The sequence below is a fragment of the Cynocephalus volans genome, chromosome 12 (genome assembly GCF_027409185.1).
Source record: "Cynocephalus volans isolate mCynVol1 chromosome 12, mCynVol1.pri, whole genome shotgun sequence".
NCBI lineage: Eukaryota > Metazoa > Chordata > Mammalia > Dermoptera > Cynocephalidae > Cynocephalus > Cynocephalus volans.
In genome coordinates, this window is record NC_084471.1 from 91917855 (window position 1) to 91933955 (window position 16101).

General features: G+C 35.3%; 1 protein-coding gene across 1 annotated transcript in view; it reads right to left on the bottom strand.

Annotated features, from left to right (window-relative positions):
- SLCO1B3 (solute carrier organic anion transporter family member 1B3) overlaps nt 1-16101 on the bottom strand; it is a 113809-nt gene that overhangs the window by 40932 nt on the left and 56776 nt on the right. The window contains exons 7-11 of the mRNA XM_063115707.1: nt 14500-14742; nt 11313-11477; nt 6982-7177; nt 3424-3589; nt 1062-1246 (exon numbers count right to left, since the gene is read on the bottom strand). Coding sequence (XP_062971777.1) covers nt 1062-1246; nt 3424-3589; nt 6982-7177; nt 11313-11477; nt 14500-14742 — 955 coding nt within the window. The remainder of the gene's footprint in view (nt 1-1061; nt 1247-3423; nt 3590-6981; nt 7178-11312; nt 11478-14499; nt 14743-16101) is intronic.

Below are 16101 nucleotides of genomic sequence, written 5' to 3' on the forward strand. Positions count from 1 at the left end.
GACTTCCCAGCCTCAGAAATTGTAAGCAATAAATTTTGTTTTCTTTATAAACTACCCAGTTTCAGGTATTTTGTTATAAGCAACAAAAACAGACTAACTTCCAAACTGCCCGACTTATCTTCGGCCATTCCCCTCTCCCTCAGTGTGTTCCAATCAACTGGCATTTTTTCATTCCTCAGACACACTAGTGCTTTTGTGCCTCGAGACATAGATCCCTTGACCTTCTCCCTGAAAATCTTTTCCTGGCTAACTTAAACTTATTCTTTAGATCTTCAGGGCAAATGTCACTTCTTTTGATATGTACTCTGAGTTCCCTCACACCCCTTAATTAATCCAAAATTAGGTTTCCCTTTTTATTCCCTTTAATAGCAGTCTTTCTCCTTATTAGTACTAAGAACAATACAATTCGTAACTATATTTTTATTTTTTAATTTAGTTGTCCCATGTCAGTCTTTCCTGTCCTGCTGTAAGCTGTATGTCAACAGGTACCTTATCTGTTTTATTCACCACGGAATATTCTTCATCAAGCATGATATCTTGAATATAGTGATGAAATAATGAATTATTTTCACATGTTTTTCTTTTGTCTATGAGGGTATTATGAGAGACTAGGTCAAAAGCCATTCTATGCATTGATTAAACATTTTGGAATATCATTATAGACTGAAGTTTATACTTATATCTCATGTTTTCTTTCAATGAAATCAATAGATGATTCACCCAGACAGGCCCATCAGGATGCATGGGAACTCAAAATTAAAAATTCTTTTAGAATCATACACAGACTCTTTTACAATTGAGGCCATTGTCAGTCTGTGTCTTAAGATTCTCAGTAAGAGGAGAAAGTATGGAATCTACATTTCATTATAGAAGAATCAGAGGCAAAGTTATTAATTATGGCATTGAAGTTTTACAATAATTCTAAGAAATGGGATTGTTAAAAAATTTAAATGCAACAAAATATGGATTTGGGTTCCAAATATATTATAGAAAAATATGGGCATCATTAGGTATGTTTGTAATTTAATAAACATGAAAATGCTTTAAAAAGTCATACTCACTTAACAATCAGCATGATATGTGAGGTGCTTCCTATTGAAGAGGCAAAAACATTCAAGACTTGTGCTGCTACATAACCATAAAATTTTTTTGCACAAGTATCATCTCTTGGGCATTCACCCAAGTGAGCTGAGTAATTTTTGTTCTGGAAACCAGTTACTTCCACACAGCTACAGTTATAAAACACCTAAAAAGTAAGTTTTGAAATATTACAGAATACATTTACAAAACACAACAGGGCTACAAATACATTCCATTATATTTATAGAAATCTCATTCATTCAAACTGAAATATTCACAGTTTAAAAAAAATTTAAAGTACAGTTGCTCAGTAGTTGAAAGGCAAAAATAGTTTCCTGGATTCCTTTGTAGACAAGAAGATGAAATTCAGTATTAAAATTTAATTTATTCCTAATTTAAAACTAGAAAGGAATTGAGGAAAATAGAGTCTAAAATGTTGAATGTAATTTTCTTATTAATATAAATTATTTTTAATATTTCTCTTCCACCCACCTTTACTTTCTATAACACACCTACTTACTCTCTTTAACAATCTCTACTAAGTGTCACGGACACATCCTGGGAAAGGATTACCCAGAGAATCCAGAAAATATAGTGGTCTGGGAGGGGCCAAAATCTGGAACTAGAGCCATGCATAAGAATAGAAGAGTCCCGGGGAAAGGGAGCCAGCCAGGCAAGGGTGCTGGAACTCTGTTTCAGCAGGCAAAAATAACATCCAGGAGCATAACGGTTAGAGTACAGAAAGGGAAAACTAGGAAATGAATGATTTTAGAGATTTAATCAGTTTATGTAGGTAGGTGACTTTAGTAAATTTTGTTCTGATTCTAGGTTTAACTGCGGTTTAAGGAAAGTTCACCTCTACCTTTTGGTATTAAAGACTAATTACTAATGGAGGAATTGAGGAAGTGTTTGAATATATACTTGGATGATTCTACCAAGCTTTACTTTTGGGTTTTTTTTTTTTTTTTTTTTTTACTTTTTTTAACTTTTAAACTTTTTTTTTTTTCACTAAAAATATGGAGGAATTGTTCAGGAGCTAGAATATTGGCCAATAAAATCAAACTTTGGTACAAAGAACATTTCTTTAAGAAAAGATAGTTTATTACTAAGAATTTGGTGAGAGAACTTTGCAGTGGGCCCCAAATGGTATGGTCATTGCCAGTAGTAAGAAGATGATGTCTCCACAGTAAACAGAGTTCTCTTTAGAATTCTAATATCGCATCTCTTCCAGGCCTTCACTAGTTGGCAAAGTAGGACCATGGATTAAATGGGGCACTCCAAGTGAAAGGCACTATTGTCATGGATATGAAACATGGGCTTTTAAGTACAGTCTTTGACCCATATTTTTCCATATTTATTAAAGTTATGGCCCAGCTTCAAAGAATCTAGAATGCTTTATTATTCAAATTTCTCCATGTCTTTCTGTAATGCAATTGGTAGAACTATGGGTGAGGGAAAGATGGAAAACATTTAAAAATCAAACACAGAAGGGTGTGGTAGACAGCGCTGATCATAGTGGTTATAGTGCTAATGCTGGTAATAGGAAAAGGGCCCAAGAAATGGTTACCCAACTTTGTGAGATGTTGCGTGGATTGGAGGTAATGGAGAACACCATACCTTACCCCCAACTAGTGGGAGTTACCTGGGGCATTAAGGAGAATCCATAGTTCACATGGAAAGGAATGTTTTGGGTAAAGAAAGAAATGACATTTCTTTGGGATATGCTGGCAATAGGTGAGCAGGACACTGAATTATTCTAGGTAGGAGAAGTGCCAGCTTTGACAAAATCAAAATTAGAAGCCAAGAATTGGGCAGTAAAGGGAGCATGAAGCTTTGATTAATTTCTTGGAAAGTCAAACAGGTAGCAAGTTGTGAGCTAGGCTCTTCAGGATTTATGTGCAAAATTACATATAGATTGTTGTCCTAGTAAGTTAGGTTGGACTGACAACAAGCTGACTCAGAACCGTCCCATAACTTTGGAAGGAAAAGGAATTCCAGCTTAATGGAAATCATATGCTTCAGTCAAATGAGGTGCTTCCTAGAGACCCTAATACGCATTCACATTTCAAAAAATTATATTCTTACAATCTCAAAAGGAAAAACTAGGATAATCTCAAATTAAAATTCAAGTAACAGAAAAACCTGACTGTGTCCCAAGAAGAATTTTATATGAAGCTTTGTATACACAACACCACAGCCATCACAGTGACAGATACTATCAGAATCTATTTCTTTTCTTTTTTTCCTAGAGTCCTTAGTTATAGAAAGATTTGATAAGCAACTCTTAAATCTAATCTGTGATTTTGATCAGGGAGAGGAGAGAAAGTAAAAACTAATACTCACGATAGGCTTTTTATCGCCACTTGAAGATTTGCATCCTGCTAGACAAGGTGACACGTAAGTTATTCCATTATTCCCACAGACTGGTTCCCATTGACTTTCATCACAATTGCAGTCTGAGTTGCAATAAGAACGTGGTACATCTATATGAGATGTCACTGGATTATTTCTGGAAATATATGGTAGACATATATCAAAAAGAGAGAGAGAGAAGAGGAAGAAGAAGAGGAAGAGGAGGAGGGAGAAGAGGGGGAGTAGAGGAAGAAGACAGGACAAGAGAAGAGGAAAAGGGAAAAGAATGAGAGAAAGGGTGTTGCTTTAACTAGGTAGAGATACTTCATGCGATGGTGGCAAAATGGCAGTTTTTAAAAAAATGCTTATTCACTTTTTCACCCCCCATCTTTATCAAGACATGACTTATGACCTGGAAAAAGTAAAACTCAATAAAGAAATCAGAGAGGATAAGTAAGACTTAGACAAGACGTCTTTGTGACTCTATCAAGAAATTTTACAGTAGATAAGTCACTTCATTTTTCTAAGGCTCGATTTCTCTTTGGTAAGGTAATGGCATTAGACTAAGCTTCCTCCCAGCTCACCGTAAAGTCCTGTGAATGTGTGAACGTTACGTAATTAGGTTGAATTTTAAAATGCGTATTTTAAATACATAGTAAAAGTATTTGACACAGTCAAAGCAGAAAAATCAAGAGTAATAGAATTAGTAAAAGGTCTAGAGAAACACAATATTTTTAAAAATAAAAATACAATAGGCTTTATAATGATTTACTTTGTTATATGGTTATAAACTACAAAATATAATTTTTTAATAGCTAAAATTACAAAATATATAATTCACATGATTAAATTCTGCTTATGGATTTTAAAAATTATTCTTTTGTTTTTGTAAAAATATTGATAATAATTGAGAATTGATAAATTATCTATGAATGAGCAAGTAATTTAAATGAAGAAAAGAAGTAGATTTATAAATTATATGATTATTAATTTTATGAAAAATAATCTAATACCTAATTCTTCTTGAATACTTCTAATACCTAATTCTAATTCTCTAATTGAGAATCTAATACCTAATTCTTCTTGAGGTTAAGCAGAATACTTGACTGCTATGGTCTGAAAATTTGTGTTCTCCAAAAATTCATAGGTTAATACCTAATTTCCAGTGTGATGGTGTTATGAGGTGAGGCCTTTGGAAGGTGATTAGGTCAGGAGGTGGGAGCCCTCATGAATGGGATTAGTGATCACTTGCCCAATGTGATGACAGGGTGAGAAGGCACCATCTGTGAACCAGGAAATGGGCCCTCGCCAGACACCAAATCTGCCAGGGCCTGATCTTAGATGTCCCAGCCCCCAAAACTGTGAGAAATAAATTTCTGTGTGTTTATAAGCTACCCAGTCTATGGTATTTTTTTTTTATAGCAGCCCAAATGAACTAAGACAATGACCAAACATGACACTCAGATGCTCCCATGTTTTTATTAGTTCTGCCACGTCCTAGCCATGTGCCTACTCTTTCTAAAATCAGTTTTGCCATTTGTAAGTCATAGAAAATCAAGTCAACCTCATAGCAATATTTTTGGAAAAAATTAATTTGGCAGTTCTCAAGCTTTTTTTGGTGCCTGGCCAGTATGGGGACCTGAAATTTTGACCTGGGTGTTATTAACACCATGCTCTAACCAACTGATCTAGCGGGCCGGCCTGTTCTCAAGCTCATTATCAGGAGACTTTTACACTCTTAAAAAGTATTGACGGTCCCAAAGGTTTTTTGATTAAACTACTGTTACATACTCTATTCAAAATTAATACTAAGAAACTTTGAACACACAAGAATACATAAGCACACAGATTATGGGCTGTCAGACTGATGATGTCATCACATATCTTGTAGCCTTAGAAGATATCACTAAATACTCATGTGAGAGTGAGAATAAATAAGGCAAATAATATCTTAGTATTATTACAAAAATAGTTTAGAATTGGTAGACCTTTTGATAAGGTCTCAGGGATCCCTAGAGATCTCAGAACATATTCTGAGACCTCTGCACTAATTCATACATTAAAAACTTACCCCAGGGGCTAGTGTTTTATAAATGCTGGGTATATTGATTCTATTTGCTATCACTATGAGTTCCATGAAGGTAGTGATGTATCCTATATATATTGAACTTAAGGAGGTACTCAACAAAATTTTATTTAAATTTTAACAAACTTAACAAAATTTTATTAAATGAAAAGAATCTCATAGAACTCTTGCCATCTTTTGAATAGATGGTATACTTGTTTTAGGTGGTATCCAAGTTACTATACTTGTTTTTAGGGAACTGGCTTCAGGCCAAAGTCTGCCCTGATGACCAGGGAGTTCTTGGAACCAATGGTGTGATGTAGGATCAGTCTGGAGTCATTGTGACACTTACAGCAAATTACGATTTCTCTGGATCTCAATGAATAAAGGAAGGGATATAAGATAATTGGGCTGCATAATCTCCAAAGTTCTTTTACCTCTAACATTTGATATTCTATGTACACTGTGTTTTGATTTACTAGAGTAGGTGATGGTGAATAGGGACAATCAATAACAGTCAGAATAAGGAGCAAGCAGGGAGATAATTCAAGGTTAGCGTGGCAAGCCTCCAAGAATAAGAGTTTGTTTAGGTAAGGAAATGCCAGAAGTTTTGACAAGTTAAAGTTGACACCTCATAGGATCCAGAGTCTGAAGCTCACCATCAGCAATAAGCAGCACTAACGAACAGGTTTACTGAACTGTGATTGGGAGATCTTTGCATGTTGCTTAAATGTCAGCCTTCTTAAGCTTAAATTGTTGGTTCTATTCAGGAGATGATAAAAAGTTTGCATGGGAATCTCGCCCTTGAATTGGGATAGAGACTGTAGTACTAGGGATACTTTTCATTACGTGATAATGGTGGAAAAATAGAGATTCTCCAAGATCTAATATGCAATTATATATAGGACATTTATAATTCTACTTCCAATAGAAATGATACCAGAAGAAACACTATTAGCTTACAGAAAAGGAAAATGCAGTACAGTCTAAGGAAGTCTTCTCTTATTAAAATAGTTTTAAACATCAAAATAAACTGTAGATAAAGGTTGTTCAGTCATTTTTTGGAGAGTGCCATTTTTATCATTCTCACGACCTATCCAAGGCTGTAGTGGTTAAGGCTAAGAATTTTGGAGTCATAAACCCCAAATTTGATTCAGGCTATTAATGTTGCTAACCATGTAATCTGTGAATCTCACTAAGCCTTTCTTTCCCCATCTCTAATATGGGGATAAAAGCACCATCACTCCCTGTAAGCACCCCATAAAAAATAATTATTAATACAATCAATGTAATTTTTCTTTAAGGAAGGAATAAAAGAAGAGATTTTTGAGGTCTCAAGAAATGGACATTTTAAGAATTGGTAAATTGAAATTTCTCTCAATTAAAAGAAAGTTTAAATATTTTTCTGCCTTATTTTACTTACACAGAATCTTTTAATTGGATAGTAAACACATTGTGCAATTGATATAGTGATATATACAAACCCATCATAGGTCAAGGTTAGGCCAGCAACTGATTTGCTTTCACATATTACAGCAAAATATGATAGCTGAAATAGAAAGGATATTGCTGTAGTAAAAAATGATAATTTGGCAATTCCCATCATGGTGAATTTGAATCTTTTAGTGATATATCCTCCTAAAAACATTCCACTTGCAACAGTAGGTATGGTTATGATTCCTAAAAGGAAACGAAGAGAAAAAAGCTATAATTACATAAATAAGATTTTTCTAATATGTCTTTACATATGAAACACATGTATATGAACCAAATTTATCTAATCTTATTACTTCTTAAGCAGAACAACCGCAGGCCAGAATGGAAGTAGGACACCAGTGTGACATATTGGAGAGACAAAAATTATTTCTTCCTGCCAATGGTGAGGGCATGATTTCCACGATAGCAAAAGGCAATGACGGAGCATATTCGTGTGTCTATACGGGTGATTTCTATGAGGCATATTTCCCCTTCCCTTGAAAAAACAACAAAACACCATTTTTCTGCCTATGAAATTTTTATCCTATTACCTGAAATCCATTACATCTCTTAAAATGAAGAATTTCAGCCCTCAAGAACTCACTTCAAATTTGCCCACTGTTTTAGAATTGAGTACTTGAGTTAATACCTGCTATGATTTGATTTGAATGTTTGTCTCCTCCAAAACTCATGCTGAAACTTAATACCCAATGTGGTAGTTTTGAGAGGTGGGACCTTTAAGAGGTGATTAAGTCATAAGGGCTCTGACCTCTTGAATGGATGAACCTCTTGAATGGATTAATGGATTAATGGGTTATCACAGGAGTGGAATTAGTGGCTTTATAAGAAGAGGAAGAGAGACCTGAGATAACATGCTCAGCCCCCTGTCATGTGATGCTCAGTGATGCCAGAACTGTAAGAAATAAATTTTGTTTCTTTATAAATTACCCAGTTTCAGCTATTATTTTATAAGCAACAGAATATGGACTAAGAAAACTGCTGAGAAGTGGAGTTGCTGCTATACAAATACCTAAAAACGTGGAAGCAACTTTGGAACTAAGGAATGGGTAGAGGCTGAAAGAATTTGGAGAAGCAGGCTAGGAAAAGGCTAGACTGTTATAAACACAGTATTAAGGGCAATGCTGGTGAGGGCTCAGAAGAGAAGAGCTGTAAGGGAAAGTCTGGAACCTCTTAGAGACTATTTAAGTGGTTGTGACCAGAATGCTGATAGAAATATAGACAGTAAAGACCATTCTGATGAGGTTTTAGATAGAAAGGAGGAACAAGGTATTAGAAACTGGAGTAAAGGCCATTCTTGTTATAAATGGTAATGAACTTGGCTGGATTGTATCCATGCCTGAGGGCTTTACGGAATCCACAATTTAAGAGCAATGAATTAGGATACGTGGCAGAAGAAATATCCGAGCCACAGAGCATTTAGGCTGCTGCATGGTTATTTTTAATCACTTACGTTAAGCTGAGAGAGGGAAAAATGACTTAAAGATGAAATTCATAATCAAAAGAGAAGCAAAGTGGAAGGATTTGGAAAATTCTCAGCCTGGCCATGTAATGAGTATTGAAAAAGAAAACCAAGGGTGTGGACCAGCAACCATCTGCTAAGGAGATTAGTATGAGAAAGGATCATCAAGAGAATGGAAGAAAGACCTGAAGGCATTTCAGAGATTTTTGAAGCTGTCCCTTTCATCTCAGGCTGAAAGCCCTAAGAGGGTAGAACGGCTTTGGGGGACAAACCTAGGGCGCCCTCCACAGGCTTCCTGCCCTGGGCCCCCTCAGATTTCTGTTCCCTGCATTCCAGGACAGCACTCCTCAGCTGCTTCAGCTGTGGTTCTAGCAGCTGCAGGTATGTCTTGACCCGCCACTCTGGGGAGCACAAGCCATAAACCCTGGAGGCATCCATGTGGTGTTCTGCAAGCTCAAAGAATGCAAGAGCTTTGATGGCATAGCAGCTCTTACCTAGAATTCAGAGGATATATTGAACAGCTTGCAGGCCCAGACAAAGACTTGTCACAGAGGCAGAGCCACTGCAGAGAGCCCCAGTAGGGCATGCTGAGTAGAAATTTTGAATTGGAGCTGCTGCAGAGAGTCCTCACCAGGGCAATATGTAGTAGAGCTGTGCAAATGGGACCCCAGAACTGTAGATGTACTAACATGCAATGCCAGTCTGGAAGAGCTGAAGCATGGGCTGAGCCCAGGAAAGCCATGGAGGTGGGCTGCCTGAGGCCTTGGGGGTTCGACCCCAACACCAGTATGCACAGGATGTGAGACATGAAGTCAAGGGAGAAGATTCTCCAGCTTTAAGATTTAATGTCTGTTCCTCTGTGTTTCATACTTGCTTGAGGCCTGTTCCCCCTTTCTTCTTTCCTATTTCTCTGTTTTGGAATGAGAATGTGTACCCTATGCCTGTTTCCTTGTTTTGATTTCTCAGGCTCACAGATGAGACTTTGGACTGTTGAGTAGATGATAGAATGAGTTAAGACTTTGAGGCTATGAGGATGGAATAAATATGCTTGTATGAAAGAAGAACATGAGTTTTGGGGGGCCAGAGGAGGAATGCTATGGTTTGAATGTTTGTCTTTTATAAAACTCATGTTGAAACTTAATCTCCAGTGCAGCAGTTTTGAGAAGTAGGGTCTTTAAGAGGTGATTGGTTCATGAGGGCAGAGCCATTAATGAATGGATTAATTCATTCATGAAGTAATAGATTAATGTGTTATTGGATTAATGGCTTGCCATGGGAGTGAAACTGGTGACTTTCTAAGAAGAGGAAGAGAGGCCTGAGCTTGCAGTTCAACCCTCTCCCCATGTGATGCCCTATACCACCTCAGAAATCTACAGAGAGTTCCTACAAGCAAGACAGCTCTCATCAAATGTGCACCCTTGACCTTAGACTTCCCAGACTCCACATCAGAAATATATTTTGTATCTTTGTAAATTACCCAGTTTCAAGTATTCTTTTATACCCAGTAGAAAACAGACTAAGACAATGCCTTCCTTATTTATCAAAGCACACTTATACCTTAAAATGATAAACAGGTCTATATATGAGGGTACTTCAAAAAGTTTGTGAAAAAATAGAATTAAACGACAATATGAATCATTCCATGAACTTTTTGAAGTACCCTTGTACTGTGTTAAAAATGGTTGATCCCTTTTATAACTTTTCCACATAAATGTCCTGTAAGAGTTATTAAAGATGAAGAATTCTCTAACAAAAAATTCAGGCCAGGTTGTTTGGAGTCCAACTTGACATTTACAGTTAAAACTTTTATCTTAAATTCAATAAGGGCATCTACTGAAGTCTGATCCAGTGCTTCGTGTGCTTATTTTCATATTGTCCTTTTCTTGTTTACTGATGTCCTGGCCACATGCCACTTGATAAGTTGTTTAATTCATCAAACATTTATTGAGTTTTTACAATGTTTCTACAATACTGGAGTTGTGGGAAGAAAGATATAAGGAAACTTTTCCTTATAAGCAGGTCCCAATATGCCATTGAAAATAGATACGATAGCAAAAAACACTCTGTAAAATATGATATTTATTTTTTTAATTAATTTTTTAAATTTGTTTTTTTAATTGAAAAATGATTATATATGTTTAAGGGGTACAGAGTTGACTATCAGTATTTGTGTACAGTATGGGATGATCAAATCAATACTATTAGCAGGTTCATCATTATGAACACAGATCATAATTATTCTGTGTCCCTTACCCAATTACCTCCTTAACCTCCTGCCCCTTCCCTTTTTCCACCTGTAGTAACTGTAGGTCTGTTATCTCCTTCCTTAGCTCCCACTTATGAGTGAAAATGTGATATTTCTCTTTCTATGCTTGGCTTATTTCACATAACATAATTTTCTCCAAGCTCATCTATGTTTTTAATTATCCATATTTTGATGATGTATTTAAATTGATTCTTTTTCTGAAAACATCAATGTTCTATTTTTGGTAATTAGTTGTGTCCTGATTTCAAGGCCAATGAATTATAGGATTATAATAATTATATTACAAATGGATTTGTCTTAGGGTCTCGGCGCTAAGTTATAAGATCCAGTTATGCAGATACCATGTCTGTGGGGTTCATTCATACACAACTTTTCCTTTTGGAACTTATATAACATGAGATGCAATCACTGTTCTTCAAATGCAGAACAATGATAATATCACAAGATTGACAAATTTGGTGATTTGAGAAAGAAAAAAATGGAAATTATAGTCACTAAAAGGTAAAATTGCTTTCACAATAAAATACCTCTTGGAACACAAGTATTCAGTAGCATATCACTTATCAAGCAAACAGGTAAACAATATGTCTTACCCAACAACATGTTAGCCTGAGATGCTGAATAACCATACTGTTGCTCTACATATTTGAAGATGTAAGTAAAAGAACCAATATGGCTGCTTATCTGTAACAACGCCAAAATCAAGAATATAACATATAGAGGATTGGTAAGGATGCTTTTCAAGGACTGGAACAAACCTATGAAAATATAAAAATAAAAGAAATATTATAATGAAACATAAGTATATATTAATATCTTAATCTTGTAAATAATATACATTATATAAGTTTTAAAAATACATAAATACATAACAGAAAGTGAAAGTACCTTGCAATCCTACTGTTACAGGTTATTATGTATTCCTTCAGTATTTTCCATGTGTATATTAATATTTATTTGTTTAGTTCACTTTACCCCCAAATAAAATCATACATACATGCTGTCTTGTAACTTGCTCTGTTCACTTAATATTTGGTTATTCTTGGCACTCTACCATACTATTGCATACATATTCATTCATTCATTCATTCATTCAACAAATATTGGGTTTTCAATTGAGTACTAGGCAATCTGCTAGGTATTCAAGAAACAAAATTGAGTAAGACATACAATGTCTCTTATTTATTAGCACTTAACAATATAATCACTATATTAATACAATTATTAAATAGAAATTCAAATTAAAGATAGCATCACCCAAAATTCGGAAATAAGAACACTAATGTTCAAAAATCTTAAAGATAATTTAGTACAAGGACTCACATCTCTTATTCCTGGTATACAGCTTTTCTACGATAAAATACTACCTCAATAAATCTGGGAATATTATAAATCACCTTTCTTAATATGCAAGAAGGAGATAACAATGTGACATTATGACAGTAATAGTAGAAAAACTTATGCCTACAAACAGTTTTGTAACAAATTCATAACTTATGTCCATGGAAGAAATGATGTGATCTGGGTGTGTGATCACTGGGTCAACCAGTTATAATAGGAGTTAAAAGTGAAAGAAACTACTGTAGAGAAACAGTAGGAAATATCAGAGTTCAGCAAGACAGAACCAGATATGGTTATTGAGAGGTGGATAATATGGCCTTGAAAGATTTTGTTCTTTAGATCTCTAAAAGACATACATTAGATAGAGTCAGAATTAAGACTTACATCTAATGGTAACTAAGAAATAGTTTTATTTGCTTATAATATGAAGGAAAGAGAGTTAGGGCAAAGGGAAAAGAGAAGAAAAAAGAAGGATTAAGGAAATTGATAACAGGAATAAACAATGTTTAAAATTGTTAAGCCAAAATGCTAAACTTCTCTGCATAGGACTCCCTAATCAGGAAGGACTACTACTGACTTATGAGGCAATCTGAGCGAGCTGTAACCTTTGATCGAAAGAAATGGAACTTATAGATTCACCAAATCATTGAATTTTTGAAGTGGGTGGGAACTTGGATGTTATTTAGTCTGAACTTGCACACAATCACAATCCACTATTTATTATCTTTAATAAATGGATCGATAAACAATTCAGGTAGCATTAAGCTGATGGCCTCAGAAAGCAATTTGCTCCACTTTGGGGCAGTTGTCATTGTTTACACATTATTTTCATAATGAACTAAAATCCCTGTTTCCTTCTAACCAATTAATCTAAGTTCTCCTCAAGAGCATATGGAATAAATCCAATATTTTTTCTTTTAACTGTATGTTCTTATCCATTGCTAATAGGTACATAATTAAGGTCCTCTTTATTATTCAGGTCACTATCTTAAAAAACACAGTTGATAATATAGATGACTTTTATAATTGTCTTGTTTTTGCATTTTCCATTATCCTTTCTATTGTTTTGGGGCTTGCCGTCAATCCTAGTCCTGATAGGTTTAGACAACCCACTAATTTGTATGGATTCGATTTGGTAAAGTAGAAACATAGCATACATAAAATGAAAATTTCTTAGTATGCTATTGCTAGTGTGCGTGTTAAATTTCAAAAACTTCTAACTCAGTGGTGTGCTGATAAATGTTTAACAACTAACCCTTGATGAAGCAAGCCCTGATTTGTAGTATTTCCAAATTTCTGTGGTGATAGGTAGTGGTAAATTCTTCAGTCATGGCCAATGTCAAGCTACCAATGTATCTGAAAATGTAACAATCCCCTCTCATGAGCCAACACAAGCCGACTCCAGCACACCATTGCTTTGGGGTTAGAAGGATGGGGAAGAGAAAATACAATAAAATGGCTAAGAGGAGGAACTTATGAGAGGAATAATTTGAGCTATACCTGAGAATTTGTAATACCACTTCAATGTCAACGTGAAAGGCTCCCAAGGGTTTAGGCAATGCACTGCTTTGGCTTTTCCTATTTCACCACATCTCCCCAATCTGAAAACTGCTGTCAACACCCCATAGTTTCATCTTTCTTGCTCTGGCTGCTGCTGGATCATTTTTCTGATTATCGCTTCTCAGTGGTTCTTCATTAGCCCCCAGGACTTATATTTGAAAGAGAGGCATTATCAAATGGTGAAGGATCCTAATTCACATTACTGACTCCAAGTATCTTAACTATTACTGTTGCTTTCACTTCATTTTTGAATAGTTAGGTAAGCAATGTTTTTTGATATACAATTGCAAAACAAAAACAAAAACAAAAAAAAACCTTACTCTAATTACCTAGAGTAAAACCTCTCCTGACTTCCTTCTCCTTACTCCATCTCTGAACCTGAGAATAGTTAAGTTTAACCTTCCAATAGGAATTAAAGTACATTATTGCAATTGTCTATATATTTCTCAATAGTATCCACTAGATTGTAAATTATTGACAATAGAGGCAATGTTCTATCACCGGGGCATAATATGGTGTCTTGTACCCTTTGTCAAGTGAATGAATGAATTAAATACTATAGTCTTTTTAACGCTAATAGTTGAGACTGTAAAATTTGAAATAAATATACACTCTTTCACTTATAAGGAACAGATGTTTTTAGCCTTTGGTTGGTTTCTCCCCATTAAATTCTGCAAACCTGATCATTTTCAGTTGGTTATGTGCTCAGGTGATATTTACTAATTTTAATAGGAGTTTTAGAAAAACAATTCAGCTAAATTAAGTGCAGAAGAATACTAACTTCGGATGATTTGGGTATGATTTATTGTTTGAAACACCCACTCCTCATTTTCATTGGGATTAACAATTGTAAGTTGACTATGAATGTGCAATACTTACCAGTCACATTTTTAGTAATATTTGGCCCATCATTGGTCAAATTAGCTGTTTGATTCTTTTCTTCATTTGTTTTGAGCACATGCAAAGATATTGAAACTTTCCGTTTTTCCTGTGGCTTATTTATATGTTTGGGCATGAAAAAGAATGGTATGGAAGAAATAATAGATAATATTCCAGACACAAAAAAACTAAGCCACCAAGCACCAACCCAACGAGAGTCCTTAGGAGTTATTTTGATACTACCTAGAATAAATAATTAGAAGAAGCCAGTCAAAAATAATTTTAAAATACATTAAGTTCTAGGAAATAATAATAATGATAACATAATACATTATAAATAAATTAATAATTATAATTACTTTCAGTTCTGGGCAATAATATTAATGCTGCTCTCCCATAAATGAAGAACATAAACTATATTTTATCAAATCTAAGGCACCATGTTTTTCCTTTTCATACTTTCTCTTCTCTAAAATCAGGATAAGTCTAACACTGAAGACATCTTATTATAATTGCTATTGTCCAGGAATCAGTCATGACATTGTTGTCATTGCCTGAGCTTGTGTAAACTTGGTGGCTTTTCTGATGACAAAAAAGGGCAAATGTCATCATTGGATATATAATCCTACAAACCATTTAAGAACTGTTTATGAAAGGAATATGAATCCTCATTGTCTGAAAACATCTATTGGCACCACCTGTTGATGTTAAGGAAGGACTAGCAATGAAATTTAAAGCTGTTTTCAAAAAATTCTCAGAACCAATAGGGGGGGGGTCTCACTTCTCCCAAGCCAGAAACCCATGTTTCCAACTCTTATGAATGCACAGAGGATGATATTGGTGAAAAAAATATACATGATGAAAATCTGAGTTTAAAAGTAACCCAGAGGAGTTGGACTCTAAATGTTAGGGATAATTTAACTATTTTATTTCAAACATATTCTCCTGTAAAGCATGTATAAAAGTGATAAGTAAATGTTATATCTCATGTGTAAATGAGCTATTTCAGTAAGTATAAAATAAACACTCTAAGTTAATTTTTAAAAGTGTACATAAGATATCAACAAGATGGCAAAATAGAAAGCCCTGGACTCTCCTCCTTCTTATGAATTCACTGATTCAACAGCAATATTCAGATCAATTACATTGGTACGAAATCTAGAAGCAAGTTGAGAGGCTCCTGTAACCTGGACATGTGTAAAACAGGCCACACTGAAACTAGCAGGAAAACTGGGAACACCTCCTGCCATAATCGGCACCTCGGTATGGTACCACATTATCAGGAAGAACTAGCAGTTTGAACTAGTGTGTGGACACTTGCCACAACTCTTACCTCTGGCCTAATGCAGAGTGAGTGGGTAGGTGATTAAAAAACCAAAAAACAGTTCCCAGCTTCTCCCTTGGGAGGGAAAGAGCTGTACCACACATTCAATGTTTCAGCTTTTCTGGGTGTTACCCAAAGGACTGGCTTCTATCTCACCTATCTTGGAGTTCTGACAGGATCCAGTATATGCTAGACCTCAGGGGGTTACAGAGTACAAAGATGGCAGTTTGAACTAGTATGTGGGCACTCACCCCAGCTCCTTACCTCTGGCTCAGTGC